The 18,577-nt window shown below is 45.1% G+C and overlaps 1 protein-coding gene across 8 annotated transcripts in view; it reads right to left on the bottom strand.

Annotated features, from left to right (window-relative positions):
• Positions 1-18,577, bottom strand: part of ITPR1 (inositol 1,4,5-trisphosphate receptor type 1) — a 177,986-nt gene that overhangs the window by 6,818 nt on the left and 152,591 nt on the right. For all 8 annotated transcript variants that reach the window (XM_075762494.1, XM_075762499.1, XM_075762495.1 and 5 more), the window contains 6 exons: positions 18,198-18,362; positions 16,409-16,604; positions 14,979-15,080; positions 13,166-13,305; positions 11,645-11,810; positions 10,727-10,887 (listed from right to left, as the gene is read on the bottom strand). In XM_075762494.1, coding sequence (XP_075618609.1) covers positions 10,727-10,887; positions 11,645-11,810; positions 13,166-13,305; positions 14,979-15,080; positions 16,409-16,604; positions 18,198-18,362 — 930 coding nt within the window. The remainder of the gene's footprint in view (positions 1-10,726; positions 10,888-11,644; positions 11,811-13,165; positions 13,306-14,978; positions 15,081-16,408; positions 16,605-18,197; positions 18,363-18,577) is intronic.

Genomic DNA, 18,577 nt, shown 5'->3' with positions numbered 1-18,577 from the left:
AGCCCGATTTCACGTCTGGACAAGCATTTCCCAGTGCTGGGAACCTGCTGCCATCTTAGTGTCTTTTCGTTTGTGTTTGCTGGAGATTTTCTGCTGATAAAGCCAGTTTGCTCTTTTGGTCAAGCAGTTTGGCCGTGCTTTCTGATGAAAGAAACCACATTCTAACCTGGAAATACTTACTTAGTTGAAATACTTCCTTTTTAATGAAGAAGGAAAAAAATAACTCTTATTCTGACTGGCTGGTTCAGGCTAAAATGTGGGACAGATCAAGTTACAATGAATTGCTTATCACAAAGTTTTCCTTCAGGCACACAAATTCTCTAATATTCCACGTTTAAGTTACAGTCAGGAATTTCAGTGGACACGTGCTCGGTTTTATTAATATGTACATAGAGGCTCACACGTACACTCATGTACACGCCAGTGACGTTAAAAATAAAAGCAGGAACAGAATAGAAAGCCACAAAAGAGGAGGAGGGGTGCATACCGCATCTTGACACCTTAAATTTCAACACCGAACTGGTTTCCTATCTAGTCTGGTTCTTCTCCCACACTGGAGATACGCTCTGAAATGGAAGTTAAACTGACGCTGGATGAGATAAGGCTGCATGCACTTTCATAGGTGACACTGCAACAGCTGGTAATATTTTAAACATACCAGATGAAATGGTAATACCTACTGGATTAACGTAGCCCAAATCAAAGATCAATCAACATCACTCATTAACGGTGACCAAGGTTCTCCCCGCAGGCCAGGCTCTTCGCTGGGCTTTCTCTCAAACCTACGGCTTATTTTTATGGCACTGCAAACTCTTTGGCTTTGTGCCACTCCTGCCTAACTCAAACCCGCTCCCCCATCCCTCTGCTCCCCGTCCATGCTCACTCATTCCCAGGAGCATCCATCCTGCTTAAATCAAGGTTGTGCATCTCTATAGAGATTTACAGTCATGTCCTTTCTGCAATTCAGATGCGATGCCAGGACTCATCAGCTTAAATTAGTTGCTCTGATCTGCTTGGAGTTTACTATTGCCGAGATGAAAAGGCAGAAAGCAGGCCCTTTCCCATGCAGCGCACCGCAGGATTCCCACACGATGCAAAACTAACAGGAGGGCTTTTTTCTCCTGATCTCTGTTTACAGGGCAGATGGTTTCTGCTAATAAAAGAAAAAATATATGTACAAAAAAAATATGCCTTTATCAAGACAAGTGCCAAAATATTTTTGGACTTTAGGAAACAACAGTCCTACAATTAACATTTAATAGTAGTAACAGGCAACATTTCACTGCGTTCTTCCAGCCGTAGTGAAATCCTCGTTCGGGAAGAGAGGGCAGGCTCCTCGCTCGTGCTCGGGTTCCCGGATCCGCAAACACCAGCCTTTCCCTGCCTGCAACAGCTTCTTAACAAATCCCCCAAACCTTTTCTAACGTTACTTTGCAATATAAGCAAATGCTGTAGCTGCTGCAGAGGTTGCAACTCGATCGTTACAGGCAGGGCAGGTGACGGGCGGTCTGGGATGGTGACATCAAACAGCACAGCCTTGCCAGCTTCGGCAGGCTTGTCAGAAGTTTCATACTCGCTGGTTTTCTGAAAGCCCCAGCTCTTGAAGTCACTCAAGTATGGGAAATCTTGGCTTTCACTTGAAAAAACAACAAAGTGCCTCTCAGGTTCTCATGGCAATGGTGAAAAATTAAAAACAAAAACAGTCCACGTGAAGTCCACAAGCTGAGAAAGGAGAAGGCTAACGAAGAGGAGACAAGACTCATGCCTCCCCGGGCAGTGTCCTCAGCTGGGAGGACAGGACTCCCTTTCGAGCCTGGACCTGGCGGTGCCCCTGCTGAGTCCCGATCCATCTGTGAAGGAGTTAACGGGGGCACCTGGACATTTTCTGTGCAGAGACAGGCTGAGGGAAGCAGCTGCCCAGCACTTTGCCAACGTGTGTCACTGGGCTGGACCCAACCTGTGCTCCCATTCAGGTTTCATGTAGCTCGTTGGCATGACTCAATCCCAAAGTTCACATGGAAGCATCCAACTGCCACCCAGCAAGAAATAAGGTGACAACCACCCAAACAGACGGGGCAAACGCCCTGCGGTGAGGAACTGTGGGAACAGAGGTGCAGGTAAAACAGGCACCAGTGAACTCGCCGACCTGTCGTGGCTGCTGGGACCTCTCCGGAGAGGGCAGCAGGGATGCTGCCAGCACACAGGGGCACACCTCTTCCTCCTCCTCCTCCTCCTCCTCCTCCTCCTCTCTGTGCTCTTTTGCTCTGGTTTCACATGGGAAACCGTCAGCCTGTTCCTACAACCTCCACCAGCACCGCAGAGAGAAGCTCAAGAGCCTGGATGTGAGCAGCCTGCTGAAATGCAGACTTGTGCCCGAACGCCTCTCCCTGGGGGGGGGTGTGTGTGTGTGTGTCTGTGTGTGTTTTCTTTTAAATAAATAAATAACGATGCCTCAAGCGGAGAAGGTGAAAACGGAAACAAGCAGGAATGCAGAAAGGTCAGTCGCCAACAAGCCCGCTGGGCCAGTGTGCAGCAGCCAGCCCGGCTCCCGGCCCCACGCCTGCCGGCAGCGCTCCCTCTGCACAGCGCTTCTATTCAAGGTTGAATAAAAGATTTATATCTTGATGATCTAGTTTCTGCTGAACTTTAACTGAACACCGGGGTGCCTTTAAAGATACAGCCTTACATCTTTTCACTGGGGGTCTGGTAGTTTGTTAGAGGCACTGAGCGAGCCACGAAGGGAAAGGCTCCCCTTCGATCCCTTTCCCTGCCTGTCCCTCGTCCTGCCGCGCACCCTCCCGGCTGCTGGCACCTCGCATACCAATGCGGTTATGCACTGTCTGCTGTGGTCCTCCTGCAAGCGGAGGCACCGGGATCCTGGTGTGCAGTCAGCTCCCTCTTCCCGTCACAGTCGCAGCTTCCTCTGCTTCAACAGACGAACTGACTAAAGCCACTGACGGAAGCTGGCTAACCGCAAGTGCTGGGTTTCGGTTTAGCTCTTTTCTAGGTAAAGTTGGAAAAGTCCCTCATGTAAAACAAATATCATTAAATCTCAGACATGGGGGCGATGCTGACCGTCCACGATTGGAAATTTGAAAAAGAGGAAGCGGCGCTGCGTGATGCAGATGCAATTCATTCTGAGAAGCACCCGCTCCTCCCTGCTTCTGCCGAAGAGCTTATTCTAAGAAAGGTTTCTGAGGCAACCTCAGCGCGAGCCGTGCCAAGAGAAGCATTAGCTCCGCTCCTTGGGCAGGAGGCGGCCGCTAACGGCAGGGACCGGGGCTCGTCCTCGCCTCTGGCACCACCGCGCTGCCGGGTGCCCCGAGGAAGTCGCCGCTCCTCTTCTGGGTCTCCATCTACCGCTGCGCCTGATGTTTACGGGGTGCAGAAGGGCTAATTCAACGCTCATCAAAACAAATCCCTATCGCCTGCCATCGGAAGGCTGCCCAGCAGCTGTCATGTAATAGGGGAAAGCGGCAGCAGCAAATTTCAGTTTCTGTCATGTGTTGTCAAAAATCATGCCCATACGGCTAATAAACAGCCTTGTGAAGTGCTTTGAAAATTAAGGTTTTTGTTTGTGGCGAGATGAAACTCCTCTTGGTTCTTTCTTATGCTTCCTGGAAAAAGCACCACGTCAGGTTCTCTCCCTTCTGCAGGGGCTCACCATCACTTCTTCCACACCAAGCACTTCTCCCCCCTCCATGAAAAGCAGCACTCGATGGTGTCCCCCCCCTCACTAAGAGCATTTTCAAATCCTCACACACACCACGTCTTTCAACAGGAGACTGATGATACAAGGTTAATGGTATAAAAAAATCTCCTTTTTCACTGTTGCCAGAGATTAAATACTTAAGTGGCTTTCACACTGGTGCAGAGCAGGGAACCTGGGAGACAGACACCATCTCCCAAGGTGGAGACAACCGTGTCCCTGGACGAAACGATCCCCCCGTACATCCCCTCACAGCTCTGCTGCAGGCGACTCGCTTGAGCCGAGCGTGCGCTCACCAGCGGTGAGGTTACCCCACCAAGCATCACCCTGCCTGATGCAGACGGCCCCGGTGGGAATCCCCGAAGGTGATCTCCTTACTCTTGCAGGAAGAACAGCAACCTCGCCACAGCAACCTACTTCTGGCTGTTTGGATCTACATTTTAAGTAGGACGTGTTGCACCACGATCAGCTGGGCAGGACAAAACAATTAAGCGTGCAAAGGCTGAGCAAACAGCTGCTGGTGGCGATGGCTGCAGTCACCCACCTACTCTTGCACAACGCACCCGGCACGGCCCGGGCGGCCCACGGAGCACCCTGTGGCACGGGGTCACGGGCTCCCCGGCACCGCTGGGCTGGAGGAGGCGGCAGCGATGACGGCCGCCTCGCCCCAGCCCTGGGCCACCTCCTCGGCACCCACAGCCCCACGGGGCTTTTTTGTCCTGGCCAGCATTGCAGACCGAGCGGTTGATTTTCCCTGGCGTGTCACCCTCGATGGTTTCCAGTTGGAAACCTTCCCCCTCCCTCCCAGGCACGCGCTGGCGGAGCCCCAGCAGCAAGGACACAGCGCCCACCCTGCGAGCTGCTTCGGGATCCACCCGAATCCCGACACGTTATGCAAACAAACCATCACACGGAATTGGGCTGAAGCCTTTCCTTCTGTTTTCACCCATCTACGCCCTTTTTCTGCCACACGCTCAGCCAAAGCGAAACTCTTGACTCGTCAGTGGGGATGCTAACCCGATATCCCCAGCACGGACACCTGCCCAGGTGGCTTATCAGGGAAAACCAAGAACTCGGCCGCGTAAGGTTAATGCCAGCAACAGGAGGTTTCTTCCAAAGGACGCTGCAGGGCACGCCGGCTTGCACACCTCCGGAGGGAAGAGCACACTAATGCTGCGTGGGGACGATGAGGTTGACCAACCATTTCTCCCTTGGTTTGCACCTTAGCGCCGATTTCAAGGGTGGAACAAGTTGTTTCACTATCTAAGCGCAAAGCTCGGGACCCGTGCCTATGACACAGTGTTTCCAGCAGCCAAGGGCCTTCTGCCAAACACACCTCTTGGCTCTTTTATGCTTCTGCTATTATTTATTCTTTAACCCTGTAATTATATTGGCTAACTGGTAAGGTATCTCAAGATGCAGCTTGTTGGGAAGATACCACCAAATTAAGCACCATCAGCTCCAGTTCAGATGCTGACCTCCTCAGTCCTCCTCCTCTCCCGCCTTGCACCAGTGCCGTTGCAACCAGGAGCCCTGAAAACCCAGTTTCTTCATCTATAACCGAGCAGGTGCATACAAGTTATTTGTACAGGCGCTCTCTTCTGCGTCTGCACTTGCGTTGGTAAGTATTGATATGACAAATCTTTTCTATTCAATTTTGCCCTGAAGATCAGGATTTCCAAATACAAATTACACACAAACGTAACCAAGTTCCTAATACTCTCTCAGACTGTAATTTCAGCTGTATACACACCTTTCACCAGTGCTGGAATCATTAAGACCCTCTTGAAACGCTTCGCGTTTGAAGCATCATGCCCTACACCACTTGTTATTCCTATAGGGGCTGCAAGTCAAACCCAGTCTTGGCCACCTCTACCTGAATTACATCGGATGTAGAGCCTGGGGACACAGTAACCCTTCAAAGTCATCGTCATCATCACGTGAGCCCTGTGCAGGTTGTGAGTCACACGCTCCTGATGAGGTTCAGAGCACAGCGACAGTCCTGGCTGGGTACTTAACTCCTTAGGAGAGGTTTCAAGACAGACTTGCACTTCTGGAAGAATGTAATTTTAAAAGCCTGTCGCTGATGAAACCTTGCCTTTGGTTACTGGGAGGCTACGTCTTGGCAGAAGTTACAGGGTGCAATGGGCACTCGAAATGGTAATAAGAAATACTTTCCGATTATGGTATAGTGCATGGGTCAAGACAAAGAAAAAAAAGCCCAATAGTATATTTAAATCTCCAGTTTTGTACGAAGAGGTTAATTAGGGCACAGAAGGAAATCTTTAGCCTTCATCTCCATTACAAATTCCTTCAAGGATATCTGCACCATCACTCCTAGTTATAAATGGTTCATTTTCAAATGACAGCACAATCCAGTTGAAGATTCAGGACTCAGCATTCTCGGTCCAGACACGTGAGCTTGGGCAATCCCTTACACCTCTCTACCTCGCTTTTGTAATAAAGGTTAATGACATGTATCCTGCTTGGTGCAACACGAGATTAAAAATCTGTGGAAACTGCAAGAGCTAGTTAGGAAGCTTTGTGCTAAAAACTCTGCCAAAGAAGCCTTTATTTTTTTTTTAATACGCACATCTGTGTGCATAAAAGCACTTGCAGCCACGCGGGGCTCAGCCACGCTGATCAAACGTCAATCTGAAGGTGTATATGCAAATCCCCACGTTAGGGCATGCGAGAATTGTGTATGCAAGTGACAGCACACTGCAGCTGCATGCACAACGGCTTACGGATGCAAAGAAAACCGAAGTGCATAGGTGGTTGTCTGCGTATCAACCTTCAGAGTAAGAGTTTTTACATATTATAAATGCCTGCAAACAGCTGGTTGCGGCAGACCTTTGCCAAGACTCCAGCGACAGCTGTACTGACGGGGCTGCTGCTAGCGAGGCTGCCCCAGCAACTGCAGGCAAACGCAGAGAACTTAAGAAGAAATTCTCAAGACAGGACGGGTAGATAAGACATTTAAATGAACTACTCTGTAGGGAGTTGCACCGAGTTCACATTAGTCATTTGGGTGGGGATGTCAATGTCTGGCCAACACGATAAGTGGATCCCCCCACCTCCTACACACACGGTATTATTCAGACATCACCTGATCTTCCCTGGTGACTACAAAGCCACACAGCAGCTGAACCGAACGCCTTTGTTCCTGGGAAACACAGGAGGCACTGGGCTACCAGCTCTGCAGCACCATTAACATACTTTCCAGATAAACACTTTTCAAAAGACATCGATCCATCTTGAAGCCTCACTATCTTAAGTGCACATCTGCAGTGATTTAGCCAGGCGAACAGAAGTCAGGTCATCAGGAGGGCTTTATAGACACCAAGAATGAAAGACCAGCTCTATTACCACTAGATGTTTTCTCACATCCTACAGTACTGTCTGTGCTATTAAATAGATGTTAGGAGGAGGCTCAAGAATGCATTTCAAAGATGAGCTGCTTCATGCCAAGCTTCTCTTTGCCACCTCCCGAAAGCCATGAGGTTACCAACCTTGCTGGTAAGGACTTCAGGACCGCGGATGATTCACCGCAGCAGCTCGGGCGTGTACGCGAGCTCAGCTGCTACATCAAACAGAACCAGCAATCCCATTTCCCCCCTTGCATTACTCTAGCAAATCCCAGCTAAGATGCTTAAGATATCCCAAGTTTTACATCACGTTTCGCAGCAGGCGCGCGCTCACCTTACTGATGATAGTGAATATTATCCCTGTTTACGGGGGGAAAAGCTGGCGATGAATTCCAGGCCTCCTACCAACAGTCCTGACTTGTAGCTACAGGACCAGTGCAGCCTGGCTTCCCACGCCGCGGCACGCGCGCACACCGGCTCCGCAACCGGAGCAGGGCTGAGATTGCAAGCACCAACAGACCCGTGTTTGTATCAGAAAAACGTTATGGAAGGTGTAGTTACACACCAGTACTAAAAGACAGTAGATTAGATTTTATTTTGTCGGATCACTGGGTTTTTTAATATTTGTTTTGATCAGGCTTACAGTGTTCAAAATATTCTAAACCTTAAACTCTGTTTAACTGTTGACCTCTTTCTGCACATTGCATTTTAACTTGATGAGCTTCTATGAAGAAATATAAAATTCACTAAAGAACTAAAGTTAATCATTGATTTTCAAGGCTACAATTTCTTTTTACGCTGGGTCAGATTCCTGCAGGCTATAAGATGAATTCTATGGGCAAGATTCAGCTCTGCCATCCCCAGTACAGTGGATAGACTCAAAATTGCCTTTCTACACACTTTATTTTTAGACAAGAAAACATCAAAATTCAAGATCACTCTTAAAGCTTCTGAATATTCACTAACCGGCATAAGTAAAATTGTCCAGGATTCTTTTGATACCACAGCACTTAAAATATCTTTAAAGCACTGTACAAGCAGCACTGGATGCAGCTCACAAGCTGATGGTGAATATAATTTTGGTGTCCTAAATTTGGGGTTGGTTGGGGGTTTTTTTGGTGGGTTTTTTTTTTTTTTTTTAATGTTCTGTGGTGTTGGAACAACCCACAAATACTAAATCGCAGAGGCAATTTTTTATTTTTTTTAATTTTTTTTTTTTTTTTTTTTTACTATTGCCAAAAGGCAGAAATCCAAGAGTTTTCTCAAGATACTCTGTTGGGAGTCAGAGCAAAGGTGAAGCATATTCGAGGTGTATTCTGTCATCACAGTATGATTTGGAGCACATTATGCTTCCTACCCTCAACTACTAAAAATGGGTATAAATAGCAGTTGAACAATGGTACCGCCTAACAGCCCATGGAAAAGACATGCCCCATCTTTGTCATTATCAAAGATGTTAGAGTGCCACCTTCAGTCGGAAAATGTGGCGAGAAAAATCCCTTTTCAATCTAACCATGACATAAGTAGGTTTTCCAGGAGAACCTGGGGGGTGCGGACGTTAAGCAACCAGAGGTTCCCATTCACCCTCTGCACAAATACAAAATAAACCACCACCTCCAAGAGGTGAATCTCAGTCTTTGGAACCACTGACATATTTAAGGCTTTCCTTTTGCCTGTCCTTCTGGATTCATGAGACGAAGACAAAACGCTCGAGTAAAAGATGAACCGTGCCCCAAGATACGCCTAGATGCATCTTAGGTAGAAAAAAGGATTTCTGACTCTTACAGAAGTATTTAAAACAGGTCTGGTAAAGAAATATATTCATCATGTTTTACATTCAGATTTTCTAAGGGAGAAAAGAATGTTTTTAATGTTAAAGGACGTTGGAAAGAAATTGCTTCGGATTTTCAGAGTAAGCTTTGCCAGATCAGTTTTGCACGTCGACTGCAAAACGCTGCCGAGATCTACAGCGTCAGGGCAGCCACAGCCTGAGCTGCTCCGGTCACGCCTGTGCCGGGTCATGGCAGACCACTGATGTGCAAAGCAAATTTACTTCCTATTCCACGGCTCGTACGGTCACGCCACGCTTTCAACAGCACTGCGGCGAGACCCTGCTGTTAGTTCTCAAGTTAAAACTGGCTCATGAAATGCAAAAAAACCACCAACTACAAGGCATACTCCAACCCTCTACCTAGAGCGCACAGTTACATAAAATTGCATCTGCATGAGACACTTGGTCTATGCATAATTTATCCATATTCCCATTCAACACAGAGTAATTAGCCTTTGCTGACACCTGTCTGAATGGGAATTCTGGTAGACTTTCTCCAGTTTTTGCGTTTATTGCAAATTTATTCAGTGACTGGGTTTTGGTTCTTATCTAATTTGAACTGTTAATCTGAAACAATAATTTGTTGATAAATTGTTTAATTGAAACTTTTTTCTTTTTAAACGAGTTTTAACGCAACACAAAATTGTCTTTTACAAGCAGAAACATTTTGAAGAGTACAGTGCTTCCCTCTGAAGTAATTCTTGCTGCAGTGGGATAAATAAAGGGAGCAATATGATCAGTCAGACTAGAAAGCAGTAGTGATGTACTTAGCTATCTCACTGTGCTAATCCTCTATCAGGTGACTGCTCACAAGATTTCTTTAAGCCCTCATTACAGAGGCAGAAATCCAGAACTAGGACATACACTTCAGTGACCCCAAAGTAACACGTTTAACCTCTAAGAGATCTTGGTGGGATTTACGTGCTGACCGGGCCACGACAATCTGCCCACTTAAAGGCTGGTGGTACCCCAGTAGCATAAAAAGCTAGAGACAAATAAGAAACGTATTCTGCTATTTATTTGTCCGAAGGCGAATAAAGAAATAACTAACTGAAATTTTCTAAATTGGAAACAACTTCTGCTAACCATCCGGAAGACACACAGATTAGTAATTGGGGTTTAGGATCTAATTCCAGGAGCTCTGAACCTGCAGCTTGGCAGAGATGAGGCTTTTAATTCTCTCATTAAAAGGCCTTACAATTGAGTAGATATTAATTTTATTTTTTTACAATAATAAGCTAAAAATCATATGACAACAAATCCTACAAGTCAGTTTAAGATATTTATACTGGGGTAGGTTATAACCTGTTTGTTTTACTTCAAGACACTTCCGACAGCTTGAAAATACTGTCCCTTAATGATTAGCTCTCAAACCAGAAGAGCATCTTCACCCGATGCCAACCCACGGAGACTACCTCGCCGTCCCTGCCCACTGCCACCCGCGTCGGCAGTGCAGGGAAGCGCTTCGGGGGCTGAGGAGCCGCAGGGACGCAGCTGCAACTCCCCGGGTGACGGCAGTGCTGCAGCACACGTCGGCTCCCACGAGTGCCCCTGCACGCACCGTCCATCGGCAGCGTGCCGCAACGTGCTGCCATCGACGCAGTGTCTTTTATCGAGTTACCGTGCCAGGCACATCTTAAGTATACTATCTTTAGAAGATGCTTCTAAAAGGAAAGGCATTGGATTAAGCCTATTGTTGTAGAAAAAGTCTTACTCCAAGTTTTTGCTTACAAAATAAATAAAATACAGAATACTGTATCTACCATCTACACCAGTAGGTTGGTCTAAGTTAGGAAAAAACCAAAACTCCAAACTCACCTTGATCATTTCTGCCACATAACTTTCTGGTCCTGTATATTCTGTCGAATCTTTAACTTTCACTAACACAATAAAGCACAAATAATGCCACATATTGTGCTCTTCTTTAATGTGCTCTTCAAATGTGACTGTCTTGTTATCAAACTTATCTCTTTCCAAACCTACGAGAGTGACACATATATAACCGTTAGCATTTACAAACTGGTACTAAGAACAAAACTTGTTCCTACAGTCTGCTGCACTTCACAGCCACCATCGTTCTTAACTGAACGCTGAGTAACAGGGATAAACGCTCTAACAAATGGTCACAATGCAGCGAGGAGAGGAAAGAAGGCACAGCAAGTACTGCTCACACCTACTACACATAGCAGAAAACTTTTGGTTAAAAAAATGCAATCAGTTTGTTGGATGTTGTAACTCATCTCCTATTTTTAGGCAAAATGATACCAAATGCAACATTTGCTTCGCAGCAAACTTCCAAAGGTTACTTCTGTCAGTCTGTATGTTATGCAACTTCTGCATAACCATCCCATTTAACTGCACCAGCCTGAAAGGCTCAGCAGCTTCATTCCCAATCTACTGATGGGAAAACCTTTCACAGGCACTACTCACCACTCTGCACCCTTGGAAAAAACCGACTGTTTATAAAAATCTCTCCCATTCCAATAGGAAACTATTCTTTGTAGCACAAAGAAACAGAAACTGAGGAAGTTAGGAAAAAATGTTATACTGAGCATACATTCCCTGTCTCCTCCTGCTGCCAACCTGCCATGCATGTGGTACCCGAGAATATCAACTAGCTGAGGAATGCAAGGCAGGAACAGCCAGCAACTCAAGACTCCTGCTTCCCACAAGTCTGCAGCTACCTCTGACTTGGACAGAGTAACCCCTTATTCTTAAGTGTGTTTCTACACTTACCACAAATAAAGCAAGTCGTTTTTAAAATTTCTTCTTTCTTCTGTTTTTCACTCCTTAAATCAGCAAAAGTGTCAATGATCACACCAAAAATCAGGTTAAGGACAATGATGATGACCATGAAGAAGAATAGCAGATCGTATATCACTCTAGCAGCAAAGAGAGGTTCCTGCAAGACACATATTTTAATGATTAACAACCCAAATACGCACACACCGAACCCTTACCGTGCCTTTTGCAGTTCAGCAGAGTACGCTGCCCCAACAACCCCTCCCTTTAGAGTCTCCATTTCTGATGATCTCCAATGTTAACTTACAACTCAAAACATTAAGTGAAACTAAAATGCAAGATTACTGAAATAAAAGCCAAATTAGTCAGCTTCCAGTATGTGACCTCTGCAGAGCTGCTCTCTGCCCTTCCTGCCCACTGTGTCCAAGTCTGGCCTCTTCTCTCACTCGCACTGAAATTCGTTCTCTCCTCACCCCCGTCCTGCAAGCTCATCCAAATCACATCCTTATTTTAATCTGCTTACGGATCAATATAGTACTAGCGTTGACCAGAAAGTCTTTTACTGGAATTTCATCATATTCATTTCATTTATGCTAACAACCACGTATGCGGACGTGAAGCTGGACTTCCCAGTACCCATTTCGTATTTACTGCAGGCCTGAGCACCCGCATACCTAACCTCCATTTTCAGAATCACCCTGCCAGTTGGGTGCCAAACTTTTATTAAGAATTATGTAACTTTTAAACCATTGTAAGCTGAAAATTAAGGCTAAATATTAGAAAACACTTTGAAATTGCAGACAATACAGAAAAGCATTCGCTCTGACCAAGACTGCTCCTTTGGCCCCTAATGTGGTTTTGGGGAATGACCAGAGGGAGGACATCCTGAGACTCAGATGGGGACAATCGGCTAAAGCAGCAGCTCTACGGGCAGCTTTGGGTATTGTGACAAATGCCTGCTGCTGTGACTGGTCCTGGCTCTCTGAAGATGTCTCCAAACAACATCCATCCATCCATCCCACACTCCCAGCTCCAACCCATCTTGGTCCCTGTCCTCTCATCCATTCCCTGGTTTACTTATCTTGCCTTTCCCTAGGGATGCTCCCCACAGAAACTCATGCCACCAGCACGGTATCAGCTACCCCTGCATTTTCATTCTGCTACCTCGTGTTACTCTTTTGCTAGCCTGTACACATCTTATTTCTTCAGATCCTGAACTCCCAAAGCACAGACTGCTGCCACACCATTTCTCTTCTTTTGGGCCCCATTCTGGACAGCCCTCAAGCTAGAAAAGCCCTAAAAAAAGGATGGGTAGAAGCTTGTTTGAACTGGCTGCTGTTTAATCTGATACTACAGAGATTTAACTATATTAGACGGAGACAAAGTGTGGTCCCTTCTAGTCGCGATGTATCCTACATCTGTTTAAAGGGAGTGTATACACATTTTCCCCGGCAGAACTAGCTCCCCAGCCCTACATGGTTATCACTCTTCCTCCCCCATTCAGTGATAATTTACCTCTTTGGATGGTTTCCTGAGCACATCACCTACTCCACCCCCACTCCTGAGCCCATGACTCAGTACAGTAACAATGCACATCAGTAACGTCTCGCACGTATGCTCTTTATTCTCTTCCTCCATTTCTTCAGCAATCAGTTCTGTTAACACAGCAAGCAAAGACACGTTTCAAAGGCGAGAAGATCAGTTTTAAATAATTCTCTCCATTCTTTGCCGGTTATGCTCTCTCTCCCCTTTGCAGAAACTGCCAGACTTCCAGCCAGCGTTGCAAACCTCCTTAGCTCTTGCAAAGAGCCGACCATCGTTGCGGGTCTCTGCTCTGGCTCCAGCCTGCCCTCCTCTCCCCACCAGCAGAGTTCTCTTTTGTGCCTGAATTGCTGTCTTTGACTTGGTTAAATATCTCTTTCCATTTCTGTTAGCATGCATAGCTCAGATCACCAGATGCCTGTTTATACAGAATCATAGCTTTTTGACAGCTCAGAGGACAAAGTGTTGCCTCTTACACTCTCCCTTGGTGCCTAACAGATTGCACAGCCTTTGGGCTGCACTCAAAATGGCAACTTCGACTTGTATTTTTCAAATGGCTAAAATATCACTGCTTATGGAAACAGCATTTTACTAAAAAAGTAACACACTTTTTTTGACCCTCTCTCCATTTGGCTGAAGCCTCCAACTTCACCCTTTCAGCTGCAGAACTGCTAGAATTAATTACCGAATCTCCTATACTCTCCCTGTACCCATTAAAAGTCTCATGACTTTCATTTCATCACAAAAAACGCTCAGGAGCGGATCCCACCTTCCCACGGACACTGTAGAAGGGCACAAATCCCTGTGCAATCCCGAAATAGCCAAACCCCAAGATGGTAGAGAAATGGCCAGAGATTTGGGCATCGTTAATATCCCAGGCCACATAAGACCCTGATAGCGGGTTGATTATTTACGATATAAAACCATCTCTGGAGTTTTCCTTTCTGCAGCCAGAGCATACAAAGACAAAGCAGCAGACTCCTCCAAGAGCTGAATAAACCAGTTATTCTTCTATCAATGTTGAATCTTAGTTTATCAAAGAGGACACTTGAGCAAAACAGAGCCATCTCCTCTTGCGAGCACGGGCTCGTGGCCATTATTGACCTTTGAAACATTTGACCATATAAGAGCTCCACTTCTATGAGAAATAGTAATGTTCTGTCTGGCTCTCACAGCCAGCATCATAAATCGCCAAGAAGTAAATTACATTTTCTAGAAAATAAAACTGAAATATTTCAATACCCGATCTGAGGCTGGCGATTATGCTGCAAATAATATCTCACATGCACTTTTTTGATCTCAAAACCCCCCAAACCTACCCTGTCTACTTAATCCATTGAGTACTTCCTGCCATGATATTAAAAACAGTTTCCTTAGTTAGCCAGATAGAATAATGCTGACAATAAATGATGTTCTGCTCCATATTTCACAGGGTATTATCCCCCGAGATCACATTTAATAGCCTAATGTTTTAAAATAATAAACTTTGCAAAGAGGTAAACTGCATCACTTCCTTCTGAAATTGATAAGGTAGAAAGAGGATGACGGTGTTTTATCAAAGTGTGGTTTAGTTCTAAGTTTCTCCAGTTTAATCACTTCATGTAATAAATGTAATTTATGCTGTTGGCCTAAATTAATCCTTTTTCAAGTTAGATACTCTCCCGATAGCTTTGTTCCCCAATTTATTACATATTTTTTTTTAATTACTTTTTTAATTTAAGGTGCTTAACTAGAAAAAGTGTGAAAACTCAGGGTGTGAGTTATGAATTCAACAGCAGATACTTACGGTCTGAAGGAATGATAGAAGAACAGTTTTCACTGCCACCTGCTTTGCATACATCTGAATAGAGAAACTCTCCGGTCATGGTCTCACCTGGTTCCGTGCGATCTAAAGGTGATGAATGAAATGGATAGTTTAACGTTTTGTATGTTTTGCAAGATTACTTCTTACATATTAAGGTACCACATCATGTTCAGTGTGCAGTCAGTAGGCAGATTTAGAATAGTGTATTATCCTAGAGTTTAGAAGGGCACAGTACTTTGATTCACACATTTAATGATTTTTAATTCAAACATAAAATTCTCATTGCTATGAATTAAAGACCAAAGCTGTGCATTTATTTTGCATTAGCTCCAAAATTAAAAGAGCAATTGAAATTGTTGGGAAAATACTGTGTTCTAGTGCACAGTGAATTTTCAAGGTGCCTTGAGAACTTGCCTTTCAATGCCTTCCAAGTATCAAAACAAACCTACGGCCACATAGTAATAAGTCTTTGGCGTTTCTCTAGCTGCATGGAAACGTGAAATAACAGGGTCAGTGAGGTTTGGGTCTCTCACAGGGTTGGCAGTAAAATTAGAAAAAATAGTGGGAATGTCAAATGATACTTGTCTGAATAGCTCAAGTGTCAGAGGAAAAACCAAGGCAAACCCCAAACCTCTGTAACAAATTTCATTTCTGTGCTTCCCACCCACCGAGTTGTTTGATGCTGCAGGGTAGGGAAAAAACCCCCGAATTTTAACTTCCAATAAACAACCTAAGGTCAGCACAGAGAAGTCTGCTACAGAATTTAAACTGTAGCAAGTATTTGAGGGAGGTTAATACAGTCTATAAAAACTATGAGCAAACCAGAGTTAGAGATAAACCTCTACTTCACAGGAGCATTTCTTTGATAGCCTTTGTTTATACTCAGTCTGTTATTTCGGACAAAATACTAATTTTTGTTATGCTGAAACTACCCCCCACCATTAAAAGCCAATATAAGCGTTCGCTATCTGGCAAACCGAGGCAGAACTGAATTCTCCCAGTGCAGAGCCTTCTCCACGATGGCCTACCTAAAGTCTGCTTGTAATTAAACTGGGGGAGGGAGTAGGTGTAGCTGAATTAGATAATCTCAACTGTTTTAGCAAACAGCGAGGGGAGAAATCTCAACCGTGTGCAGAAGAGCCTAAGCGCTATCTCCAGGGGTTCCTCCTCCCAGCCCTCGTCATGCTGCAGCAGATTGCAGCGTTTTGAAAAATACGGGGGTACCCATTTGCCCCAAGCAGTTTGGCTTTTTAAAAAATTTATTTTCTATTTCAATAGTGTCCTTTGTAAGAAAGAAATTGTCAAACTGGTGAGATAATCAGTATGTCTTGTAAAAGGCGGTAGACACTTGGCACGCCCCGGGGAACAAAAGCCCATTACTTTCTTCAACACAAACCATTAAATTGAGTCACCTGGCAATAACGTTTCATTAGGGAGCTTGTCTACTTCCAGGATAAAGTCATCTTTGAAGAAGAGGTACCCCACTATGGAGAACAGGTAGACCAAGATGAGAGCGAGAACAGCAGTCAGGATGATGGAACGCCCATTCCGAGTGACGCTCTTGATGACGTTCAGCAAGGTCTCTTCTCGGTACACCAAGTCAAAGAGCTGGAGGACAATGAACGAAAGCAAAGGCTGTTTCTCACACGCACTACCAGTACCGCTGGGGGCACGCTACACGTTGGCATGACGCGGGGCAGCACGTTAACGATACCAGCTTGATGTTTTAAAGAGCATTTTGTTTTTCCCTTTTATATTTATCTGAAAGAAAAATATAGCAGGAGGCGAGGGAAATGGGGTCCCTCACCCCCACTGAACTGGCCTTGTGCCATGCCCTTTGAAACGTGAAGAATGGAGGCAGCTGTACCCTCCTCTGCATCTGCACTTCACGGACTCCGGTCCTGAGCGGCAGCAAGGGAGGAAGCCCCCGCCTGGCGCGAGGGCAGGTATTCTAGACAGATATACAACGCGTGCTTTAAACGTCAAGCTGGTAACACAGTGTTGTATTTTTTTTATTAGTACTATCTGTCCCATCACAGTCTCAAAACAGCTCATTTCAAAATGCAATTAGCTATTTATTTTTGTTTATTGAATGTCAATTAAATGAGCAATATTTTGGCCCAAATTCTTTGTTTAAATTTCTTTACAGATGTTTCCTTCATTTTTCACTCCTCTGGTCTGTGACAATTCACCAGGTTGCTGGCTATGCTGGTTGACAATGAGAGAACAGGTATTTGTTAAACTGGACCTACACAAATACAGAAAATAACCAATTCAGTTACCAGAGGACGTAGCAAGCATCAAACAAAGGGACAAACCCAGAGTGTTCTGAATGGGATTTAAGGTTTGCTTTAAGTGTGACACATTTTCTCCACCAACACTAGACTTACTCCTTCAGTGCTTATTCTTATAAGTATCGTGCCGTGCAAGATGAACTCCACCCCAAAAAGAAAAACCACGTATGCCAGGCATCTGCGTCAGTCGCACGAGGTCTGGAGCCTAGCTACGGCTAAGGAGACACTAACTGCTCAAAAAGCACGGAAACTATGTTGTAGTTATTGACAATAATGAAGTAAACCATCTTAAAGAGTGTGTGCCTCTTACTCATAGCATAGTAACTCCAAAAGCGCCTACTGCTCAGCTCACATTTCTATGGCTAGATTTTTCAATGATTTTTTTCATCCCCCTCCTGTAAGAGCTTATATGACCTTAAGGCAGCTTAAACCTTCACCAGGTACTGATATTACTTGGAATCACGACATTTTACATTGTTTTATTATCTTGGATGTCAGAGCAGGGTCCCAAGCAATACATGTAACCTAGAAAACCTGTACTTTTGGAGCCTGAGGAGTAACACAGAAATGCAAAATACCTTCATTGCAACAGCATACACATTTACTATAATGAGCAATTTTAACTAAATTTAACCTTAACCACGTCTTGTATAATACACTTGAGAAGAACAGGGAAGGCTCCACTTGTCCGTACAAATCAGAAGAGATGTGGCAGGAGTCCCGTAGCCTCCCACCATCACTCCTCCCAAGCAAGATCTCCAGCGTGCAGTTCTCAGGGTGCCTGCACAGCAGCTTCCCAGTAGTAAACCGGAGAGCAAGTGGTACATGACACATCTAGATCTGCCTGAGACGGGACTTTACGAACGCACAGACAGAAAAACATGCTGAGGGCAAAGTAAATACCTACCAACAAACTGTAAAAGAATTCGTGTACGAAGAGCCCCAGAGCACAAATCAGAAGGTACAGCAGGTGATAAAGAAACTCTACGTCCATGATCATTGCCTTGTATCCTCTAGTGAAGGTTCCACAGTTACCCACAAAACTCATCAGAAAAATGATTTTATTACAAACCTAAGGAAAGATTAACCGTGAATTAGTTACAACATTTGGCTCTCAGGAAAGAAAGGCAATTTTTCAAAGCTGGAGATCACTCGGCTCCATGATGATATCAACAACCATGCTGAATTGCCTGTTACACGACAGTGCTTTGCACGTCAGTCAAAACCTGCTTTCTGTTGTGTTTCTGGCTGTCTCAGAAACTAAAACTGCACGTGTCCAATAAAATG

This window comes from Balearica regulorum, chromosome 10, assembly GCF_011004875.1.
Source record: "Balearica regulorum gibbericeps isolate bBalReg1 chromosome 10, bBalReg1.pri, whole genome shotgun sequence".
In the NCBI taxonomy this organism is placed as follows: Eukaryota; Metazoa; Chordata; class Aves; order Gruiformes; family Gruidae; genus Balearica; species Balearica regulorum.
This window is presented reverse-complemented; position numbering and strand designations above follow the sequence as displayed.